General features: G+C 44.0%; 1 protein-coding gene and 1 non-coding gene across 3 annotated transcripts in view; one reads left to right on the top strand and one right to left on the bottom strand.

Moving 5' to 3' along the window:
* Nucleotides 1-1814: 1814 nt before the first annotated feature.
* Nucleotides 1815-1887, bottom strand: TRNAK-CUU (transfer RNA lysine (anticodon CUU)). The gene has a single exon. It is a non-coding gene; the product is annotated as a tRNA-Lys (tRNA).
* A 198-nt stretch (nucleotides 1888-2085) lies between these two features.
* The window catches only part of Serinc (serine incorporator TMS1), a 34018-nt gene continuing 11240 nt past the window's right edge, over nucleotides 2086-24863 (top strand). For both annotated transcript variants that reach the window (XM_050184501.3, XM_050184500.3), the window contains exons 1-8: nucleotides 2086-2229; nucleotides 5381-5545; nucleotides 7580-7740; nucleotides 14260-14342; nucleotides 15092-15229; nucleotides 17033-17109; nucleotides 22764-22863; nucleotides 23709-23795. In XM_050184501.3, the coding sequence (XP_050040458.1) occupies nucleotides 2194-2229; nucleotides 5381-5545; nucleotides 7580-7740; nucleotides 14260-14342; nucleotides 15092-15229; nucleotides 17033-17109; nucleotides 22764-22863; nucleotides 23709-23795 (847 nt within the window). In that variant the 5' untranslated portion in view covers nucleotides 2086-2193. The remainder of the gene's footprint in view (nucleotides 2230-5380; nucleotides 5546-7579; nucleotides 7741-14259; nucleotides 14343-15091; nucleotides 15230-17032; nucleotides 17110-22763; nucleotides 22864-23708; nucleotides 23796-24863) is intronic.

Raw genomic sequence — 24863 nt, 5'->3', positions numbered from 1 at the left:
CACATCGAGAACGAGGAGTACAAGGTTTATTTACAATATATACACGAAGAGTGGAGAACGTTACATCTCATCAGTCTAGCATGACTGAAGTGAAGCACAGTTCGCTTAAAGTTCGCTTAAACCCCATCTGTCCTCCCTAGAACCCTATAGGCCAGTGAAACTGCCATCCAGCCTTCGCCCAATCAGAGCATCCAAAGTCGTCGAAGTACACGCGTTGAGGGCTAGGGTTCACACAATCCAGCGCATCCTCTAATTTTTTCAATGCCCGCCAGATGCGGCCGATTCGACCGTTCACCACCTTCTCCTATCGTCCTTTCCTATACTCTCCCCCGTCGGCTAACGTTTGTGCCTGCTTTACGATCGTGGGGGAGAGTGCCATCTGGGTGGCGTCTCACGACGGAAGTCGGAGGAAGACTGACAGACGCGTGATAACCTGAAAGACACAGGGACAGAGCGTCTACTGTTATTAACCGATATTACTTCCTTCTAGCGCCCTCTCCATCCTCACCATGTACATCATAAACAGCAGTAGGGATAAAGGGCGCCCCTGCCTCAGTCCCTTGTTGATATGAACTTTCTCCTCGCTCCTCATCCCTTCCCATTCAAAGCAAACGCTACGCCACTGCTCCCCGTATATTTCCCATTTACTGGTTACTTCATCCTGCGGCAGCTGCGCCTTCTTTGCCTGCCTGTGCTCTCGGGATGCTTTCTGTCGTTTGGCGGTCGCCTTCTCCGTATCTCGATCCCTGTTCCACCAGCTTTCGCGGTTTCTTTTTTCCTTTCCAACGAACATGTTGTTTCTCTTTCCGTATTCCTGTCGTTATTACACTTAGAAGCTCACTATATACCCACTCTTTATTTGGCCATTTGCCAAGTTCTTCCTCGACTCTAGTGACTATATTTGTTATTTGTTCAGCGTTCAAATTTGGACTGGCCATTTCGCACTCTTTGCTCCCTTTCCCAACTACATATCCAATTTTCAAAATGATGCGTTTATGGTCACTCGCTATGCTGCTATACCCTTCCTCATCAATGACCATTTCTCTCAAATTATCACTAATTCCTTCTGTCATCAGACAGTAATCAGTCGTACCATCTGGGTAGCGACGCGTCGCGTCAACTCACTGGATTAATTAAGGTAGAGTGTGATAACTGCGCACCAACGGCTCCCATTTGGGAGCGAGCGATTGCACTGGCATTGAAAAAATAGAGGAGACGTTGCACAAGTACTCCCGCACATTTTTTTCACTGTACACACAAAGAAGGGGAGCTTCGTAGACGGGGATTGGCACGCTTTACACAAGCTGGCGCGTCTTGGTTCCTGGGATAACCCCGCAGTTAGCTGGAGCACGGCCGCTCGATAAAAAAGCAAGGTGCTTTTGCATCGAGCGGTCGTGGCTGGAGCGTCTGTCAAAGTTGGACGCTACCGGCTTGGACGCTGCCGGATGCTACCGTTGCTCACGGACCGCTGGCGTTGTCAACAGCACAGGCAACCTAACAGACATTTGGAAGAACTCGGAAGCATTTTTGTAACTTGTTTGGACTGTTTGCCTGGATGATCTCGTTTTGTTCTCGCAACTTGTCCGGATCTCCTCTTTTGAGTGCTGGGATAACGGCTCTGGCTCAAGTGCACTTGAAGGTCGCCGATAGCTCTAAAAGCATTTCATGCTTAAAAAGCAGTACTGACAGCCTGTGCAGCACAAAGAGCTCCTAACAAGATGCATATGCAAATCAGCGATGTCACTTTCACTCTGCTGACTTCACCTTCTCACAAATGCATGAAAAAAAAAAAAAAAAAAAAAAAAAAAAAAATACGCCCAACGTGGGGCTCGAACCCACGACCCTGAGATTAAGAGTCTCATGCTCTACCGACTGAGCTAGCCGGGCGCTTGCTCGTTGAGTTAAAAAAGTGCTACTTATACTATTTACTCACTTTATCTCGTGTTTTTATGTCAAAACTTTTTTGATTACAAAAGTTAGACACAGCGTAATTTATTCAATATTTAAAAAATAAGTGCACACGGCTTTTCAAACTTTTGAATTTAATATGCTTTCACATGTTCTCCAAGGCGCGAATCATGTTGTTGGTCATGTGACGTTGTGTTGTTGCAGTGCAGCTGACGCATCCAGCGCTCGACTGAAAGTAGTTTCTGTTGAAAGTGATTTCTCTTCAAGCTACACTCACATTTGATCATGGGAGCACTTATGAGCCTTTGTTCGGTTGGCTCAGTAAGTATACTTGCTTCAAACTTCAGTTGTTTGCGCGTGCCTATATTGACAGACGCTGGGCCATGTTAGGCATGCGCCCTCAACTATTGCGTTGAGCTTGACAACTAGCTTGTCGCATACGGTTTCACTTGTACCCATTGTTGCTTCACATATGCACATTTCGTTTGTCGTTATAGTTACTGTGTACTTGATTAAGCAGGCGTGCTCCATTGCTACAGTCAATTATCGTTGCTACAGTATTTCATAGAAAGTTGGTACAGCGTCTGGTGTACAAAGTTTATAGGGGGAAAGGTGGGAGGGGGGGGATCCGGAAGCAGGGAATTCGCAACTTTAGTATAACATTTATAATACTAGGTACTCACGAATGTTAGATTGAACTTAGCAATTGCTTGGCGTCACCCGGTATCAGAAAACACTTAATTATGGTGATGTAGATAACCATTATTGCCAAGAAGTATTGTTCGCTGTGACGCAGTTATGTATTGCTCCGTCCTATTGAAAGACCCTGTAGTCGTTGGGATACTTGAGCATGCATATTGCGAATTTAAAAAAATGTATTCATCAATCGACTTTCCAGGCCATTAGCTTTCTTTCTTTTTTCATACTTATTTCTAGTATGAAAGTGAACTTATAGGCTGGTATGAGATATTGATTCCTTCCATTGTAAACTTCTCAAAGCGTTATGTTACAGATGCCACTTGCAGTCCTTTTGTAAAGCTTGTGAATGAATAGAAAAATGAGCGAGCAGACGCTGGACGTTTAATTCAACAACGCCCCATTTGCGAGTTTCTAGAATGTCACATCGGCTCATGCGGTGCAAGCATCCAGGCTCTCTCTTTATAAAGGAAATGCTGTGTTGCTTTGCCTTGGCAGTTTCTGGCTGTATCTGACCAGCAGTCTCGTTCCAATACTACTCAAAAGAAGACTCCCAAACGAATTTGCAAATATGGTAGTGTCGGGCAATGGTAAACTAGTATAAGTCGTTATGGTGGGTATGTCGTTTCTGGACTGCTTGGAGGCTTGTGGCCATAAATGCCTACTGGTTGTCATTGAGCCGAAGGAGTTTTTCTGTCGTAGCTCCGATTTCTGAGTATGTGGCAAGTAAGTACCTTCGGCAGTATTTAGCAGCTTTTTCGCAGTGTTGATAAGGATTGCATGCTGCTCGCCGTTCTAGAAATAATTTAGCAATACTTGATGCAGTCACTTGCACCTGCTGTTCAATTAATCGAGACCAAGGCTAAGGCTAGAGAATCCGTGAAAGAGTATCAATAAAGGACAAATATACATATAGTTACAACACATGGCACTAACTTTCAGTTGTTTACTTTGAGGAATGAGCACATATACTGAACACAATGCACATAGGAAAAAGGGATGACATGTCAAAAGTGGCCCAAATGACAAAAAAGGCTGGTTCATTATGAGGTAGTGAGAGGGAGTCAACGCTCATACACATACTTGCTAAACTTTTTTGTGTTTGCTTCTTCACTTATCTGCTGCATTAGCTTTGCCCATGGCATTGCTCTCAGTAAAACATAGTGGTGCAAAGCACTTGATACAATGAATAACAGTGCAACCACTGGTGAATGTCTTTGCATTAGAGGAAGCAGAAATTGCATTCTAGAAGTATGAGCATTATTTCCCTCCCACAGTCCGATTGAATTGGCATATATGTGTGTCAGCTTTGACATAACTTCATACTTTCTTGCTATGCACGGTGTGTTCTGTATATATATAAAAAAGGCATATGTTCCTCTGAATAAACCTTGTAATTTTGAAATGTTCTTGCATCCTCAAGGAAATGTTGTCTGGTATGATAACATTTTTTTTTTTTTTAACATGGGGTATTCTTTGCCCCATTCTTGGCACTTTGCACAGGTACGCAGGCTCCTGTCTCACCTCGCCTTAGCTAAAATAAAGTAATGTGTTACCAATGTGGAAATCGAACCTCTGCCATTGCGCGGCAGCCTGGTGCTCTAACCATTAGGCAATGATCGCACACGTGCTTGTCCTATTCCAAAGCCAGCCAGCTCTTTGAAACACTCAGTGTGCGTATGCCATGTCACTTTGCTGTCTTCTTTTCTTGTGACTGCTCGCGCGTTGAGGGGCCATGTTAGACTGCACTATCTCGGACACCAACCCACATTGCCCACTAATTTCCTCATAGTAGCTTACGCTATGTAAAAACAGTGTGACGTTGTACAGGCTTATGATCGGCCAAGTTAATCAATCTTTAAAATTTCTTTGCCGAAGTACAAATGCCATCATCATTTTAATTTGTTCCAACATGCAATAGCGACATGTACATACAATTGTATAACACGTAGTGGATGATGATGCCACAATTCGTGTTTCTCTCGCATGTGCTTGTCCACTAACTATGTAAAAACCCAGCAGTCACCACGTCGTAGGCTTGCATCGAGCAGCTGGCGTAGAAGTCATGCCATTGTTGTCATACGATTGTCTACAACAGGGCTGTCATCATGCTGTTGTCACATGCACAATCACGTCCCACAGACGCAACTACTCAATTGGCAGGAGTACATTGATCCACTGGGTATCATTTTGCAGAACAACTAACAATGCTGGATAGCAGGCTACCTGCAAACTGCTTTGTAAAACATAGATTGCAGCAGAGAGTGGGATCTACGCAAATGTTTTTGCTGTTAACATTTACTCCTGCCTTGTTTGTTTACCCCTCTTCGAGAGACAGTTCAACTAATAGAAACGAAAACATGCGGACAGTAGAAGGTGGGAAACAGTGGAGTGTTCTCATATAATGTAGGCTGCGCTTCATGCTAAATTGGTAGTAAATAGCATCGCACCTTCAGTTTGAGCCTGTGATAACAGAGCGTGAGAAAGTGCCGTGCCATCTAATCAATAAAACTTTGTCCTCGTTAGCGCATGATGGGATTACTGACCAGACTCAAAATTTTCCTGTTCTTTGTGAGTGAGGCTTTTATAACGCCTTGCAAGAAGGTTTGAAGGCTCATCAAGTAGTACTGCAATATATAGCAACCAGATTGCTGCTAGTTCATGCGTACAGAAGTCGTTGCTTGACAGAACGTGGGGTTTCGTTTGTTCATCACTTGTTTCATCTGTTCTAGAGTGGTGAGGGCTAATTGTGTGTGTTCTCTCTCTCATTGTGCAGCTGGCATGTTGCTGTGGCTCAGCAGCATGCAGCCTGTGCTGCTCGGCATGTCCAAGCTGCCGTAACTCCACATCTTCGCGCATCATGTACGCACTGATGCTGCTTCTTACCACCATCGTGGCCTGCATCATGTTGAGCCCCCGTATCGAGGAACTACTGGAAAAGGTAAGTTTGCTCTTTATCTGTTTGTTTGTTTTGCTGTCTGCCTGCAGCTTCTTTCCCTTTTACAGTGGCAACTGTATGAAGAGTGTATGTTGTAAAGAACGCATTGCAGGGATTGGGTCATGTTCAACTCAGTCCTACAGGTCGTATAATGGTAATGTCTCAAGCACAGACTCGTCACTGATGCAATCATGAAAACTAGGTTTTTGTGTATGTAACAAAACAAGTGGCTATGCTTTTTCAAATCTTAATTCGTACGACCTAGCATCTGTTCGCAAACATAGCCAGTGCATTTTCATGAACACGTGTTGACATTACATTTTTAAACATTAAGGAAGGGGACATGCAAGACTGCACTTGTGAAAAATAAAACAATGCAAGGGAAGAGAAGGACCAAACACTGGCACTGCCCACTATTTCAATAGGGCCTCTCTCTATTCACATCATTGAAAGTGGAGATGTTGATCACCTGGTACCAGAAACAACTCGCGAGGTGCCAGTCAATCTGGTGCAGTGAATGAAGGCCATACAATGAGCGTGTTGCCCAAAAGCTGTCACATTTGCCCTTTGAATTGTGTGCTTCTCTTGGAAAAGCAGGGGAACCTGCTGTCCCGTCTTGCCTCTTTGATTGCTGAAGGGACTTAGTTTTTGGCAGCACTGTCATTTTTTGTATCAGTGGTGTTTAGTTTCCCAGGACAGTCACATTAGGTTTTGGTGATGTGAATAGTCTCCTTTTTCACTTTTGAGAAATTGAAGCTCTTTAACACAACTACTGAGTCAACGAATATCCACTAAAGAAATAAAAACCAGATAAAGATTTTCTGTCAGTACTTCTTTAACTTGCATGAGTTTGTTTCCTTTTAAGAGCAGCCATTCTTGTTTCTGGCAGGATGCTAGTTCTAGCCTTTGTCTTCATAGAGCTGGTATAAACAGATCAACTGTTGCATTGAAATGTGGCAAGCACAAGAGTCCCACATATTTGCTTGCTCAGCATTGCCTCAGCTTAGGCAGCTACAAGCAAGTGTCACAGAGGAGCCCACCATGTAGCATTTGAATTTCTGTTCCTGTAAAGCAAGTGTAAAAGACATGTCAAGTTAGAGATTGTTTCATACAACAGGATTTGCCTTGGGCAATATTTGTTACGACGAGATACAGTATGCATTTTGGTTAGGACAGTGCAGATTGTGCTGTCTCTGCTGGCATTCTCAACAAATAGTCGATTTCCCCATTGTGTTTTCTTCCATGTCATGCCATATCAGTATGCATATCATCAAACACCTTACTACCAAATCAATAACACCTGTTACTAAAGATGCTTCGGAATTACTTGGATTGAGGCAGATTTCCTTTACTGACAGACTGTTTGACGAATCACCAGATCTCAGAATGAACTTGTTGACCCAGGGATGCCGCTAAGGCACTCCGATAAGCTGTAAACTTGTGGGGAAACATTTGTGGCACAGTTGTGCAAGGGCTTAATCTTGCTTAAGTGCACGACACCAGATCCAGTAATTGTGCCACTGTGGGCATGCACACTGCACCACTGAATTTCAGATTGCATGCCTATTGTGTATGGAACTGACTTTTTAAACTTGCGACCTGGAAGTCCGTGGGCACAATAGCATGAGGCTGCATACTGAATGCCAGCTTGCCTGTATGGTGCAGTCCACTGTTGAAGGGAAAACACCAAAGTATAATTTTGGGACCCATCACAACTCTATTTTGACACAAAGGCTGTGGCCATAATTTCTTGCCAATATAGGTCTATCTGATACATTGCACTAACTACTTTTTTTTCCGTGTGAAGTTGATGCGATCGAGTTACATTGGTTTAGGGTCAGTTAGAATGCTGCTTAGGTGTTCCCTTCAAGAGTGAACAGTTCTTTACACAGGCTAGCGCAGCTAAGTGCATTGGTGTGTTTTTCAAGCTGTCGGTGGCTAAATTTTTCAAGCCTATGTAAAGCGCGCTCTTAGCTTGGGCATATACTTCTGAATGTGTACCACATTCCCTGGCTGGCATCACTCTCTTCCGCACAGGTCCCCCGTCTCTGCGAGAGCACGGATGTCTGCAAGAGTGCAGTTGGGTACTTAGCAGTGTACAGGCTGCTGTTTGCATTGACACTCTTCTTCATTGCCTTCTCCATGATGATGATTGGTGTGAAGTCATCCAAAGACCCCAGAGCTGGCATACAGAATGGGTATGGACTAGTCTCTGGTTTCCTTTTTGTCTCTTCCCTGCCATTTTTATACATGTAATAAATTGCCTTTGCTTCTTTTCTTTCTTTTTGCTAAGTGGTGCTGCAGTGATTGGTGGTGGCATATGCCACATTATGTCACCCTATGCCCCACACACCGATGCTTTATGTGGCAGTGGTTCTGATTATGGTTTTCACATTAAGGTAGAAGGAAGATAAGTTTGACGTGGCTGATGTAAACATTGATGTAGCATGGTCACATCTCGACACAGCCATATGCTGGTCCTGGTGGAAGTGTTTGAGGGTTCTCGTTATTTGTAAGCTGAAAACTGTGCATTCAAAGCACGAATAAGATTTTTTCTTTATTTTTTAGTGTTCTGCTCAATTTTATTTCAGACTCAAACATTGATATGGTCTTATTTGTTTCCCTACATTTTCCCAACTTGGTCCTGCATTCATGTTTGTCAAGTCGTTTTCCGAGCAGCATAAACAATAACATTTGCAGTCAGTGCTCTTACATTGCAGGTAAGAACTGAGTCAGATTGTTCATGCTTGCTCTGTTGACAATTGTAGTGACCACTGTGATTCAGAGGAACCTTGACTCTGTTTAACGATTAATGTGAATAATGTCTTAAAATGCTTGCTTTATATGGTGCTTGCATACTAGCAAGCACCATATACGTTACTGGGTAGGTGTGTTAAATCAGCCTTGGCTTGTGGCAGCAATAGCTGGGAATATCCCCCGCAGGGGCGTCTGCGTCAGCAGGCGTTTGGTGCGTTGCGACACCACGTACCCGAGCACACGAGGGTTGGACCCTCCCGCGTGTAGCCGTGCGCGGCTTAGCCGTGTCCGGGGAAAGGGGGATCCTGGGGGTTGAGCCGATGCCGGGTGTTCGGACCTTTAAGGCCCCCCGGCGGAGGCAACACACCTCTTTGGCCTCTGCTTCACGTAGACGGCACCCCCGGACTGACCCACCCGGGGGAAATCGGCAGTCGCCTTTTCCTGTCCCCCTCTCTATCTATAATCCTTCTTCTGCACCTTTCTTTCTCTCCACTCCTTTCCTTATCTTTTTTTCTACTCTAATTTCCTGGCGGCGAGGGTTAACCTTGTGTGGCTAACCAGCCTTGGTTACACCATGTACGGTTATAGTAGTGGCGTACAGCTGGCGCTCGAAAGTCTTGAGATACAAGCCTTGTAGCGTCCCCATGTTGGGCTCGGTGGTGGGCGGCTGGCGCTGCTGCCGAAGACAAATACTTTTTATGGCTACTTCATCCATTTCTCTAACTGATCGTCCTCTAAAAAGGGGGCGCAACGAAGCAACCACTCGATTTTTCTTCAAGAGCTACGACAACTTTGCAAAGTACCATGTCATCCACAGTGACGGCAGTATAACAGCCAGAAAACTATCTCCCTTCAAAGTTTCGAAGTGCCTAAGAGACACATTAGGCCCAGGATTCAAAGCTACAAGGATGGCTAGTGGCGACATCCTTCTGGAACTGAACGACAAAGAACAACTTAAAAAGCTTTCAGACCTCAAATTCATTGGTGACATAGCAGTAACTGTCACGGCGCACCGTTCGATGAACAGTGTTCGTGGGGTAATCTCTGATGAAGACATGCTTGACCTTAGTGAGGAAGAATTGCTTGAAGGTTTTGCAGAACAAAATGTGACCAAAGTTCAAAGAATCATGATCCGCCGGAATGACACCGAAATCCCTACAAAACATGTAATCCTAACATTCGGCTCCACCACACTACCAGACTCAGTCGAAGCAGGCTACGTGAAAATCCGTGTGAGGCCTTATATCCCCAATCCTAGACGTTGTTTCAAATGCCAGAGGTTCGGGCACAGCTCTCAGACATGCAGAGGAAAATTAACGTGTGCCAAATGCAGTTCTAACGATCATCCATCAGATAATTGTAATGCTGAATCACACTGCACGAACTGTGAAGGGGATCATCCTGCATTCTCACGATCATGCCCAATCTGGAAAAAGGAGAAAGAAATCATTGCCCTCAAGATAAATGAAAACATCACATTCTTTGAAGCACGAAAGCGACTTACATTTCCTCGCAACGAAAGTTTTGCCGCAGTGACGAGGCAGGGGGCCCTCTCACAACGGCCTAAAGAGCCCGCCCTGGTCACACGCAGTGAACCACGGGGGACTTCTTCTGCCCCCACAGAGGCAGCACCCAGTGCTGCCAAACCCAACAACACGCAGACCTTGCTCTCGCAGGGCTGCATTACTGTGCAAAAATCGAGGCCCGAGATAGGTCTCTCAGAGCCTCGTGACCCCGCCTCCACCGCCTCTCAGAAGGTGATGGAGGTTGACGCAAGTACAACGGTGCCAGTGGCACCAAAAGACAAGCGCAGCTTGCTTGAGGGACGTAAAAAAGAAAGAAACCCTCGAATAATTCCACCAAAACCAAAATAACATTATCACTCTACACAGAACACTCCCAAAAACACCATTGTCATAATGGATGTTCAGATATTGCAATGGAATGCCAGAGGGCTGTTGCATAACCTAGATGACGTCAAAGAGTTGTTATCTACGTATAAACCTAGAGTGTTCTGTGTTCAGGAGACGCACTTAAAATCAAGTGACTCGAACTTTCTAACTCAGTTTGGAATTTTTCGTAAAGACCGTGATGATGGGCATGCTGCATCAGGTGGCGTGGCAATAATAATATCAAAGACGGTTGCATGCCAAAACCTCCAACTTAACACGCCTTATGAGGCAGTAGCCGTACGAGCTATTTTGCTTAATAGGCTTGTTACTGTATGCTCTTTGTACATCCCACCAGACAAAAGGCTCGACATTACTGAGCTTGAAAAACTAATAGACCAGCTTCCTGAGCCGTATATTGTGGTTGGTGATTTTAATGCTCATAGTGGACTCTGGGGGGACTCACGCTGTGATGCAAGAGGCCGCGTAATTGAAAAATTCCTTCTATCCTCTGCAGCATCCCTGTTTAACAGAAAGTTCCCGACTTATTATAGCATTACACATAACACCTACTCCTCAATAGATCTGGCGGTTGGCTCTGCAACACTTCTGCCATTGTTTGAATGGAGAGCTCTCACAGACTCCTTTGGAAGCGACCATTTTCCAGTTCTCTTAGAGGCAATACATACGTATGACCCACCTGTGAATCCAAAAAAATGGAAACTAAATGCTGCAAACTGGGCAGATTTCAAAGAGCTCGCATGTATATCCCTTGATTCCATAAGGCAGCTTGACATTGAAGAAGTGACCGCTTATATAACTGAACACATTATTCATGCCGCGAAACAATCGATACCGCAAACCTCTGGTAAAATAGTGAATCCTAAGCCCTGGTGGAATGAAGAGTGCAAGCAAGCACGAAAAGAACAAAACAAAGCCTGGCGTACGTTTTCCAAATATCCAACAGAAGAAAACCTTATAAATTTCAAACGTGCAAAAGCAAACGGAAGACGTATTCGTTGGGAAGCCAAGAGAGATAGTTGGAGAAATTATATCGGCTCGATAAACTCATACAAAGATAGCCAGAAAGTGTACAGTAGGGTTCGAAGGCTGAAAGGGAATACCACACTACCCTTGCCCGTAGTAAATGACAGTGCTACTACATTAGAAGGGCAAGCAGATGCTTTGGGCGAACACTTTGAGCACATATCGAGTTGCGCGAACTACACAAAAGCATTCCTAACATATAAAAAATTTGCTGAGTCAATACCCTTCTCCTTCCGAAAATCCAATAGTGATGGGTACAATTGCCCATTCACGATGCAAGAATTAAAAATAGCTTTGTGCAACTGCAAAAACTCTGCGCCAGGATTAGACAGTATTAATTATGAGATGATCAAGCACCTACCCGAGGAAACACTTGAATGCCTCTTATACCTGTTCAATAAAATTTTCTGCAGTGGTCGATTGCCGTCCTGCTGGAAGGAAGCAATAGTAGTGCCAATATTAAAGCATGGAAAAGACCCCTCCTATGTACAGAGCTACAGACCTATCGCTCTAACGAGCTGTGTATGTAAGGTGTTTGAAAAAATGACCAACCGCCGATTAATGTTCTTTTTGGAATACAATCGAATTCTGGATCCCCACCAAGCCGGTTTTAGACCAGGAAGGTGTACAACAGATAGCCTAGTTCTACTTGAGAATTATGTACGAGACGCATTTGTTCATAAGCAATACTGTCTATCAGTATTTTTTGATCTCGAAAAAGCTTATGACACTACCTGGAGGTATGGCATATTGCAAGACCTCGCGTCGTATGGCGTGTCAGGCAACATGTTTAATATAATAAAAAGCTACCTGTCCGAACGAAAGTACAGAGTAAGGGTGGGAACTGCAGTGTCGAGAGTCTTTGTGCAAGAAAACGGTGTACCACAAGGAGGAGTGCTCAGCTGCACACTATTCTTAGTTAAAATGAACACGCTACAAAAAACACTCCCACCATTTATATCCTACTCAGTCTATGTAGATGATATACAGATAAGTTTTAAATCATGCAATCTGTCCATATGCGAGAGGCAGATTCAGCTGGGAGTGAACAGGCTTTCAAAATGGGCGGACAAGAATGGTTTCCGCTTTAATGAAGAAAAGACGACATGCGTGTTATTCTCTCGGAAAAGAGGCATACATCCTGAACCAAATATTATGATGAACGGGTATGTGCTTAGTGTAAAAAAGGAGCAGAAATTTCTTGGCGTTATATTGGATGATAAGCTCTCGTTTGTGCAACATATAAAAAACATAAAAATGAAATGCTTAAAGACTATGAATATCCTCAAAATTCTTTCGCACCAGTCGTGGGGAACTGACAAGAAATGCTTGCTCTCGCTGTATAACAGTTTGATTAGAACACGTATCGATTACGGGAACATTGTTTACCAATCAGCTTCACGTTCTGTTTTAAAAATTCTGGATCCTGTACATAACCTTGGCATGCGACTAGCCCTAGGTGCATTCCGTACTAGCCCTGTTCCAAGTTTGCACGTAGAAGCTAATCAGTGGAACCTAGACCGACAACGTAAGTATTGTAGTTTTATGTACGCACTTAAGATTAGTTCCAACCGAGAACACCCGTGTTACAAAATGTTGAAGAGCACAGAAACGCAAACCCTCTTTGCAAAGCGGCCATCATTAGCAAAGCCCTTTCCATTGAAAGCACTGTCGCTATGTCAAGAAAACAACATATTGCTGTCGGACGTTCACCTGCATAACACTAACGAGTTAGTAGCACCATGGGAATCAGTCACCATACATTGTGACCTCTCATTCACAGAAACGAACAAAAAGCATACACCCCAAGAAGCTGTAAAACAACACTTCTTATCACTACAGAGTAAGTACAAGTGTCCAGAATTTTACACAGATGCTTCAAAAAACTCTGAAACAACATCATGTGCTGCAATTGGTCCAGATTTTGTAGCCCATTTAAGATTAAACAAATACACAAGTATCTTCACCGCTGAAGCTCACGCTATACTCCTCGCAGTTCAAGAAATAACAAGAAAACAGATCAATCAATCGATAATATACACAGATGCCTTAAGTGTGGTCCGGTCAATACATTTTGAAAAACAAAGAAAGAATCCTGTGATAAACACTCTCATCAGCAGCTTAACCTCAGCCTACAAGAGAGGGCTACATATTATAATCTGCTGGGTACCTGGCCATACTAGTATACCTGGTAATGAAGTGGCAGACGCAAATGCGGCCTTAGCAGGTCTAAGGCCCCAAATAGATGTAAGTTATGTACCATATACAGATATGAAACCTGTCGTTCGAGGAATACTGCGTCGCGCATGGCAAGAAGCTTGGGACACAGAAAATAATAACAAACTTCACATCATCCAACCCTACATTACCCAAACACCTGTACACCGGCATAGACAGGAGGAAGTAATGATGTCGAGACTGAGGATAGGACACACACATGCAACTCACTCATACTTGCTAACCGGTACTGACCCACCGGTCTGCACTAGATGTGGACATCAACTCACAGTCATCCACGTTCTTATACAATGCCCTGGCATGGAAGCCACGTGAAAAAGATACTTTCCTGAACTTTACCGCACCAATTTACCTATGCACCCTGCATTTTTCCTATCGGCTGAGCCGATGTTCCCCCTCGACCGGCTGTTCAGTTATCTTAATGATGTGAACTTTTTGAAGAATATATCTTACCGCTTTTAAACTCATCTTCCCCACGCTACCTGAAATCCTACATGATCATCCTAAATTCTCCCAAGAAATGCAAGCCTTATGTTTTTAATTCCTAGGCATTTACAGCCACCGCAGTACATCACAGGCATTGCAACCCACTATACCCGCTGACATGTTTATAACATTCTACTGCACTACTAAACATCGTTGCTGGCGCTCTTTGGCCGTTGTAGCCCTTGCGCCATAAACTACTACTAATAATAATAATAAGCTGGGAATATCTTTTGCATTTGATCCTTTCTCTTGCAATATGCAAATGGCTAAATTTTTTCCATGCATCTCACATCTTTTCAGATTCTGGGCCATAAAGTATCTAGTGTTAATTGGTGCCATGGTAGGTGCATTCTTCATACCGGACGGAGCATCATTTGGTCAAGGTACATGATTTGCATACATACCATTTGTCTTATTTAAAGAAAATTTTCTTATAGTCGGATAACTTCTTAACCTATCTTGCATTCCTATTGCTGCTTACACATGTGCGTCCTGTAGTGTTGTGAACGCCTTCGCAAGGATATCACAACAGTTTCTCACTTGCGTACTGTTATTGAAACTGGTCCTCTGTGCTAGTGTGTTTCAATTAGCAAAAAAAATTTGTTGCTTTAATATTTAGCTCCTTTCATGCACAATGAACTTATGTAGCCCAGTTTTTTGGATAATCATACAAAATTGGAAACTGCTTGTCACCAATGGATGAAGCCCCTGTTGTATGGTATGATAGTTTATACTTCCAGCATGGCACTTGCTCTTGGTGACCTTAGCATTACCAGACAGCTGTCATATCAATGCAGTTTTGTGTTGCCATGTTCACTTATAAGGCTGCATGCTGTTGATCATGTTTCTTACGGCTCTAATTTGAACGTGCTTCACTAATTAGCCTTAATACAAAGCATACCTATTAACAGCAGTTTGACTGTAGCCAGCCAGACATGAAATAGACATAGCAGTGGGAGTGACTAGTCTTATATTATTATTTCTATTCATACCTCAAAGGCCCAAGGGCTGCTTTCCATTGTTGTTATATGTGGGTCATTCTTTTGCACTTCTAGGCTAAGTGACCTGCCCACAACTTCAGCCATTTATCAGTGCCTTAAGCAGTTGCATCTGTGTTCCTCCTCGTTTACAGTTTGGATGTACTTCGGCATGATTGGAGGCTTCCTGTTCATCGTGATTCAGCTTATTCTGATCATTGACTTTGCCCACAGCTGGGCAAACAGCTGGGTTGAGAAGTTTGAAGAGAGTCAGTCTAAAGGCTGGTACTGCGGTGAGTTTCCTGATCACTTCTTTTTAATTATAGGGTCCTTCCACACCAACTGCCCCAACCATAGTACATGAGAATTATTTCCCTCAAGAAATTACTAAAAATTAAACGTATATAAGCACAACTTGCACAGCATTTTCCCAAAATATTTTGAATGAGAAAGAAAAACATTTTTGGCCACGTGAGGGCCACTTGAATTTCACGATATTTATTTAGCGAGGGACCTTCTAATCAAATCAATGCCATATAGATTTATGATGACGAGGCAAGTGAAATAGTGTCCCTGTGTGAAATTTCTTATTTCTAGTATTGGTCGTAGCTCAGAAAATAGCAAGTAAAGGTGGGATATTGTCTGATGAGTAACTAAACTTTGGGAAATGGCAGTCAGGAGACACTGGATACACAAATGCGTAGTGAGGATCTACACACAAATAATTGACTTATCCCAGCAGGAAATGGGTGTCTCATTTGTAATGTTGATTTGTGCAGTTAAACTGTCCTTGAACTGCTGAGCACGAGGTCGCGGGATCGAATCCCGGCCACGGCGGCCGCATTTCGATGGGGGCGAAATGCGAAAACGCCCGTGTGCTTAGATTTAGGTGCACGTTAAAGAACCCCAGGTGGTCAAAATTTCCGGAGTCCTCCACTACGGCGTGCCTCATAATCAGAAAGTGGTTTTGGCACGTAAAACCCCAAATATTATTATTATATTATTGTTGTCCTTGAACTGCGAACTGACAGAGTCAAAATGATATTCAAGAGATCATCCTTTCGCGTTATCAACTCACTTAATGTTCACTTTGTCTCACTAAATGTTCACTATGTGACGGGGCATACCGTATTGCTGATCAAGTGATTGATAGCTGTGGTGTGTCTCGAGTTGTTAACTTTGATACATCATTGTAATCTTTGGGGCTTCACATATTTAGATTTAGAGTTTGCACTTTTCTTGTCTCAATGCACTGCAAGCAGAAAGTACTGCAACGTAGAAAGGGCAGATGATGTTCGTCAATAATTGAGCGAGCAGTCACTCTTCTAGTAAGTTTTAATTCTTGCAGCCAACTTATGAGCTTTGTGAGGCTGTTGGTTATTTATTGCTGAGAGTAAGTGCCAACGGAGTTGAGTACAAAATTGCAAAGAATGCACTATTAGCAGGTGTATCAGCATACATCTCTTAGCCTTGGTGTAGGATGTCTCATAGCCTCGTGTACAAGCCTTGGCACCTTTGCGTGCAGCAAGGGATATACAGTGCGCCTGGCCTTATTGCCTCATTGCCTCTGTAATGACTTCTTTCAAAATTGCTGTGGAAAAGTAATACTGATTTTTACCAAATGATGAGCAGTAGAAAACACACATTCTGACTGCTTTTACGTTTAAGAAGGTATGCTTTGAAACAGAAACACCAAGAAGTATGTCCAGCTCTTGTGTAGCATAAGTCTGTGCTGACAAAGGAACTCTTTCTGAATGTTGTCTTACGCATTTATTTATGTACGCTTTCTGCCTGAACTAATCAACTTTTGTAAAAGAACCCCACGCCAACTGCTATTGCTGTCTGCAGTTTCTTTGGCAGAGCATGTGGGCGTCAGAACATTGATTTGGGTCACTTAGTGCTTGCCGAGACTTGTGTCTTTAGTGCAAAGTTACAAATGCAAAAGACACTTGCAAGGAGGAACACACAGGATCGTATGCTTCCACACCTTCCAAGTATCTGGCGTGTTTGTCACTTTGCCCTAGATGCATCTGTTGTGTGGATGTGGTTTTTTCTCTGTCAGTGCCAATGTCAGCTGTGGTCTCGCCTCTTTGCAGCCTTGCTGACATTCACCCTCCTTCACTATGCGCTGGCTATTGCAGCCGTCGTCTTGTTCTACATCTTCTACACTCAGGCAAGTGCAGGAATTATGTTGATCATGCCCGCTATACAATGCAGTATGCGTTACTGTGTGTAACAGCACATCACAGTGTGGGTTTCACTTTCCTCTGATTGTGAAGCACATCTAAGGGTAGCAAATTTTCTTTTAAAGAAAGTGCTAAATGGGTTTACAGATTTTTAGCGAATGCACGCACTCTGAAGGTGCCCAGTTATGATAGTCAAGGTAATATATCAATGTAGTGGTATACTGGTGCTCCTATCTTCGCATCATCATAAGGGTAACTAAATTGTGGCAACCAAAAAATGACGTAAATATATAAGAGAAGGATTATTATCTGCCATGAATGAAGCATCTTACAGTGATGCCACCGCTGCACCAATGCATCGAGAGGCAAACTCTGCTACATTTCAGTAAAACTTGAGAAATCTGCGCCCACTCTACGTCAAAGGGGTTGCTTGCGCTTTCAAAAAAACTTGGGGGGTTAAGCTTCGCCTTTAATAAGAGGGGAACGAGATAGTGTTATCGGGCCTCATTGACGGCGACATCGTCACCAGATATTCTGTGACACAGGGCCCGATAAAAAACAATGGTGAGCTGATCCTGGTGGCATTGCAGGGCAGAGCAATGGCCCATTTACCTGTAAGGCAGAGGCTACAAGCAGTGACTCATCAGTGGTTCATTCCCCTGTAAGCGAGGAAAAAGGGGGTTTGTATTTGAGTTTCCATGTAACAGAATTATGTTTTCTCGTATATTCAAATTATTTTCTCGAATATTCAGATTACAGTCTGATGCAATGATGTCAGTAGTTTGTAACTCGGGTATCAAGAATTCTCCAACGCATTTTGTACCCCTGTCGCATGGGCAAACTAAAGTGCACTTTTGAGCAAGTGCACTACAGTCTGCCAAGTGTCATTTTGGCGGCACGCTGCTACACGAGAAAGAAAAGTGTTCTTTCAGATTGGTGGCGATGGTGATCGGGAGCCAGAAGGCAAAGCATGTATGCGATAACTTAAAAATGCATGCTCAACAACTGTTTGTTATCGTTAAGTACAGCTGAACCTCTATATATGGAGCAGCGAGATGATCGCGAAATAGTTCAATATAGCGAGAATTCAATATATAAAATCAAGTAAAGAATGTGTAAATAACTTGTACAAATCAATCAATGAACCAATTGTGGCACAGTAAATACTCACTCGAAGCTCCACACAAAGTATTTATTTCATCGGCTGGAAGTACTGCAGCAGCATAGCCTGCTTCTTATTGGCAGCCGCATGCTAAATCATGTCATTCTCAGCATAGTCTAAACGATCCACAAATGATAGGCTGGTGCCTTCTGTTGCGCCGCAGTAGCTCCGTAGAAGAGCCAAAGCATCTACAGCCTCAGTTGAAGTTGGAGCGGGGCAACATCAGCACTTGTGGGATCCATCTTGGCAGCATCTTCGTTTGGCCACTACTTCCGCTGTGATCTCCTTGTCTGTCAATCGAAGCATTTTGGAAAGACTCAATAACAAAATATTAAGTGGCGTCTGCCAAGGCGTCTGAGCGAGCCCAGTGAATGCACTTTGTCGCGCATCTTTGTGGAAGCAAACTGCCATTTCTCGCGAGGCGCAGCAGGTGTAGAGCGCGGCACCGAGAAGTCAGTGCAGCAAATGCAGTGTGTCGTTGATGTTGTCGAACTAGCCAAGCCGCCGCCCGCTTATGCCGCTACGTTCAAATGGCACCCTCGGCGCAATCAACGTGTGCAGCTATAGTGGGCAGCAGTCCGGAACGCCCCTCGTGCTACCACTATCTTCAAGGATGTTGCGAGGAAGCTCGCCACCTGTCAACAGAGCTCACGTGGTCATGGATGGAGGAGTTCGATATATCCATTTTATGTCCGACACCCCATCGAAATAAAAAATAAGAAAGAAATATAGAAAGCGTTCGATATATGCAATAATTCGATACATCCGTGTTTGGTACATCGAGGTTTGACTAATTCATTGCAACCTCAATAACAAGATTAATCATCACGAGCGAAGACAACAATATTTGGCCAGTACCAGTGCAAACAACAAGTTCCGCCAAACAACTGCATGGCCATTAGTCGGCGTGGCCATAAACAGCCTGAGGCTAAGAGTAGTCGTTTGCTGTTTTTGTTTTATTTGTTGCAGTGTGGCAGATTTTATTCCCTTGTAATGTTAGCCATTAAAAAAAAAATCTTATTAAAAGTTACTCCTGATCTGATTTCAGTATATCTTACTTCCTTTTACTCATTGCTAATGAGGCTACACCCTTCGCCACCTTGAAGTATGGTTGCCGAACACACTTGCCGAGGTGTGCTCTCTCCTGGAGCATTCCCATATGGCAGCCTGTGAATGACACTAGGAATGAAGTGCACTCACTCAAAGTTCAGAACTCAATTAGTAAAGTAACACCTGTGCGCCTCGCGGAGGGCCTGGCTGGTGGTTGTTTGGGATGATTTTTTATGATGGACAACGTCGCCGACAGTGGACGTCGACATCGGATTTTCTGCGACATGGGGCCCTTAACGCTGTCGGATTAAAACATAACTATGCCCTCAGGTGCCGTTTTACTGCACCATCTACGCACCATATGGACCAGCAGCTGCATTAGGTCCGTGGTGGGCTGAGTCAAAGGATCGTAGTGATGTTTATTCCATGGGATGCTGTCTGTATTCAATACCTTCCAACCCGATGTGTGCAGGTTGCTTTGGCAATGGAACAACCTCGAATTTCTGGCAGCAATGAGCGATTACGCTGGTGCCGAGCCAGACCCCGTGCTCCTCTATGAGCATTGTAAAATGGTGACTGAAGTTTCAGACACTGTGTGGTGTGTCACTCGATTTTTCCAGCATAATGCGCACATAAGCATGGACATGGCAGCCAGGAACAACTTTTCTGCTATTCAATTTGTCACCTATCCCCCACTTTTCTTGGAGTGGTAATTTCACGGCGCATGAATGTCGTACGGCTGCTTCCAAGATCTTAATCGACTCGGCACCAAACAGCAACTTTTTCCATGGTATACTGATGAAGTGCCGGTGGTTAAATTTTGCGGTATCGTATATGGCTTTGAAAAAATTCGCTGCCAGCTGACGCAATGGCACTTGATTGGGCGTGAGATCACGGGCTTGGGTCGGCGGGTGACATGCTGGCAACTGTAGCGAACGCTTTCGTGAAGTTTTGCACTTACTCCCATGGGCACTACCATGTTTGATCTCATAGTGACGTGTTCATTGCTTGCCTCAGGTGCCTCTGTTGCCTCTGTGTTTACAATCGATGTACATATGCCGGTGCAGCTCTGAAAGCCTCTGTGTTGGCGGATATCGTAGATGGTGACTGGGTGGACGACACGCGAACCTTTGGATACAGCTTCAGAGGACATGTATGCGCTTTCAGAGCTCATTACACTTAGTCCAAATGGCGTGAGCAGCGTATACTCAGTAAAGTTCCTTGGGCAGTTGCTATCTGATTGTTTATTTTCTGCCTGATTGCTTGTTCATGTGCTCAGTTGCGATAGATTTGTTCTTGCTGGGCGCAAGGCTTGTAGCAAATACGTATTGTCACGAGTCACTCGCTTACTGTGTGGACCATTCCGAAACGTTCAGCTTTGAACTTTAGTTTGCTGTCGGTGTAGTCGCCGTCGCGCATGCTCTGGTGCCTTGATTCAAGTGTGCACCTGCTCACTTATTCTTGATAGGTTGGCGATAGAGTAGATGTAAGTTTGCATGTGAGTTGGCGTGTATGTATGTAGGTAATGTGCGAGAAACGAAATGGCGCTACTTTGTCACTGTATAACGAGTGGTACTCACTCGTGCAGACATTCCGGGGTTCAAGTCCTTTCCTTGGAGATTAGCACTATAACGCTTATGGATGAGTGAAACTCCTGTACCTTGAGGGAAGCCATGCACTGCAAGGAGCCGGCAACACAGGCAGTCCTTGCGTAGAAGCAGTTTGTGAACTTGGACACACAGATTCGTTCCATTCCTTAATATGCCAGTGTCAATTTTTGCAGCCAACTACTCCGCATGTCTTCACTCCACTGCTCCATATTTTGCAGTATGAAGGGAATACAGTGCTTTAGCGAAAACCCAGTTGCATTTTCGACAGCTGATTGCACAGAAGCAGGGCAGAAGAGGTAATGGTTTCATATTTACACACTTTCGCTGAGACAACATGCAGCGCACTACTGAAAGCGCCATCTCGTTTCTCTAGAGCAAACTGCTTCACAAAAAGGGTCAATAAGCAGCAGCAACAGTGTGCATTGCTGTGTATGAGATCATTAGAAAAGAAAAAGGACAACCACCACCAAAGTCAAATAAGTTTACCATAGTTTGTTGTCATTCTGAGTGAAACCCAGAATAGTTTACGAGGAAGAAAGAAAAGCCCATGATGCTTCAGTTGTATTGACACCCAACTTTTGAGGACACATTCAAGCACTTTACAGTGAAATATGGAGTAGATGGCTTATTTGTGTAGCTGCTTCCTATGAATAATCTTAGTAATCTCTAGGGTGTCGGACCTGGTTCGCTGAGCCATAATTTATCCCATTACATCATGTGTTGGAGCATCTGTGATGGCAATGTTTGAATGCACTAATAAATGGGGTCAGCCAGTGCCTGTTCAAGAGCTGCTGCAACAACAGGGAGTTCTAGATATTTTGCACTTAAAAGTTAAGGGATGCAATGCAAACCGCCGGGCATACAAAAGAAAGCAAAAGGAGTACAAAGGAACATGAGGGCATGGGGCTTTGGGTATGCAAGAATGCTTGGGTGTGCTGTATCTAAGGGGGGGAAGCAAGATCTTTTTTTCCTGGACAAAGCACGAATGATGTACTGTTGACAACTGTGCCAGGAAACTTCGTGGTTTTCCTTGAGGCGAGAGGAGTCTGCGCAATGCTGAAGGCATCGTCCTGTCAGTGCAGCTTGGTACTTTGATTGGAAATTAATGGCATTTACATAACTTGTTAAGAAATTTCAAAGTGAGTGTAGCCTAAAGTAGTAGGACCATACGAGAGCACTTACTGCTAGGCATGGGAAAGACATGGTAGACAAGCTAGTGTCTGAGCAGTTCCCAAAAGGTCTGTTGGACTAGAGGAAAGGTGTGCGAGTGCCTTGTGCTGTCTCGGAGAGGCCTCCTCTGCACGCAGTTGGTCACACTGTATGTGGCAGGAAGAGTGAGGACTCAATTTTCATCATCTAAGGTTCAGCGGAAACTGTCCATTTCACTTTTGAAGAGGAGCGGCAGCTGAATGACAGCCCGGCCATCATATGGTCCCATTGCAACTAGAGAGGTAAAGGGAGTACGGTTGGAATAACGGGCAAACGCCAGCATGAAAGCACGCCACAATCGCCATGTCTCTAGTGCATTAGGGGTGCCAGCTGCCGACAAGTGTTCGAGCAAAGCATAGCCTAGGCCTTCCTTTGGTGTTGGAATTTGCCATTCTTCAAACAAAAAGGGCATCACAGCACTGGTTTTGCACAAAAATATAATGTTGGTTTCTTCAGGTTTTTATGCAGAAAAAAGCTTGCCCTACGATGGCACTTTTATTATACTGCAAGGCATTGCATGTTGCAAGATTTTAAAGATTTTGTCTTTATGCCAAAGCTGGTATTGCTTCTTTAGCAGCCTTGTAGATGTTCATGGTTTCTGGCTGTGCAGGGGTCAGACGGCTGTACACTGCAGAAGTTTTTCATCAGCATCAACCTGATCATCTGTGTCATCCTCTCCGTGGTTTCTGTCCTGCCCAAAGTTCAGGAAGGTATGTGTCTATGCATAGCACTAGAATTATGATGTGGCTTGCTGTGCATGCTGGTGACATGCCACTTACAGTAGCAGGTATAGCTGTTGGACTCAAGATCTGAGCTTTGTTTTGAGATCACATTATTGATAATGAAATTAAGCTGCTTTAGTAAATTACACTTGGGCATAGTAGCAAAATGGCCACACCTGCCATGACGGGTAGGCTTGGTAAGCAGTAAAAAGAACTGCAATATCGACAGTGTTTCCACCCCCGAATTTATGTGCCAGCTTCCTGTGACGTCATAGATTTCGAAAGTGTCACCTTTTGTAAAATTAATTCCCGATCTGTAAATAAGGAGTGAATCACATTTTGAGAAAAAAAAAAAGACCAAGGGCTCAAGCTAGAATGTTTTGAGAAATATTTAATGTGCCAAAATGGGCCATATATGAGAAAGAGTACTTTGAAATTAGCCATGTCTTGCCAACGTTGGCATGGCATTCAAGAAGCAAAGCTTGGCCTTGATTTTCTTCAGTAGTCAGCTCTTTCTCGTCAAATGAATGAAAGTATAGTTTTGAAGGAATGCCAGCCTGAACTTAACCAATGCAGTATAGGTCTTCAGTGGTCCTTTTAATGTGCTTAAAGTGTGTCAAATTTCTTCTTCGCCTACATGGTCATCTAGTGGTGCTCTATATTTGAACAATTTGCACTTGATCCCTAAGCAAAAATCACTCAACCATGCATTCTCTCATAGTGTGCAGTTTGTCACAGGTGCCTATGGACTGTGCTTGAAATTTCCGCTTGCTACAAGAGGAGCTAATTTTGGGTGACCAATATAACTTTCTATTGCCTTTTGCCCTATGCAGCCCAGCCCTCATCTGGTTTGCTTCAGTCATCTGCCGTCACTCTGTACATCATGTATCTCACCTGGTCTGCCATGAACAACTCTACAAGTGAGTGCCCAATATTTTAGTGCATTATGACTCGCAGTTGTGATGTGTGGCAGAGCCAAGGTTCTTGTGCTTACTCACTGCAATTGTGTTTTCTGTACGTGGGGCTGTGCCTAGGTCCAGACACAACATGATGAATGCATTCATTGACTTTGTTAGTATGCATATTTATATACTTATTGTACTTAAGCCTCTGCACTCCCACATCTGTCACAGTCGTATATGTGGCAAGCTGCAATGTGACTGGTCATGCAGGATCGTTCCTATAAGTTCTATAATTAAGTCAGGGATAACGACTGGGGGGGGAAGCTTGTTATTAGGACTATCTTCACTTCATTCTGCAGGTTACAAAAAAAAATTTAAGCAAATTCTAATTCATGGTATTCCGCTTTTAATACATTAGAATTAGGAGTGTCAAAGTGGAAGGAACATATATGTGTGTGAAATGTGGGAAGCTATTCACATGGTGGGAGGTAGACGGAGGATGGGAGAGTGTAGAATAGAGAGAGAGAGAGAGAGAGAGAGAGAGAGAGAGAGTGTGTGTGTGTGTGTGTGTGTGTGTGTGTGTGTGTGTGTGTGTGTGTGTGTGTGTGTGTGTGTGTGTGTGTGTGTGTGTGTGTGTGTGTGTGTGTGTGTGTGTGTGTGTGTGTGTGTGTGTGTGTGTGTGTGTGTGTGTGTGTGTGTGTGTGTGTGTGTGTGTGTGTGTGTGTGTGTGTGTGTGTGTGTGTGTGTGTGTGTGTGTGTGTGTGTGTGTGTGTGTGTGTGTGTGTGTGTGTGTGTGTGTGTGTGTGTGTGTGTGTGTGTGTGTGTGTGTGTGTGTGTGTGTGTGTGTGTGTGTGTGTGTGTGTGTGTGTGTGTGTGTGTGTGTGTGTGTGTGTGTGTGTGTGTGTGTGTGTGTGGACCGACCCGCTTTATCTGCATTTGTTATATCCAGGTTTGACTGCAGATAAGCTAGTCTGAGTGGTTCCCAAAAGGTCTTTCGACAATATATATATAGTCAAATAATTACCCGCCACAATGGCGTAGAGACTATGATCTTGCGCGGCTTAGCACAAGGTTGTGGGATCAAAT

The sequence above is a fragment of the Dermacentor andersoni genome, chromosome 4 (assembly GCF_023375885.2).
Source record: "Dermacentor andersoni chromosome 4, qqDerAnde1_hic_scaffold, whole genome shotgun sequence".
Classification (NCBI taxonomy): Eukaryota; Metazoa; Arthropoda; class Arachnida; order Ixodida; family Ixodidae; genus Dermacentor; species Dermacentor andersoni.
The sequence above is the reverse complement of the archived record's forward strand: the minus strand, read 5'-3'. Positions and strand labels throughout refer to the sequence as shown.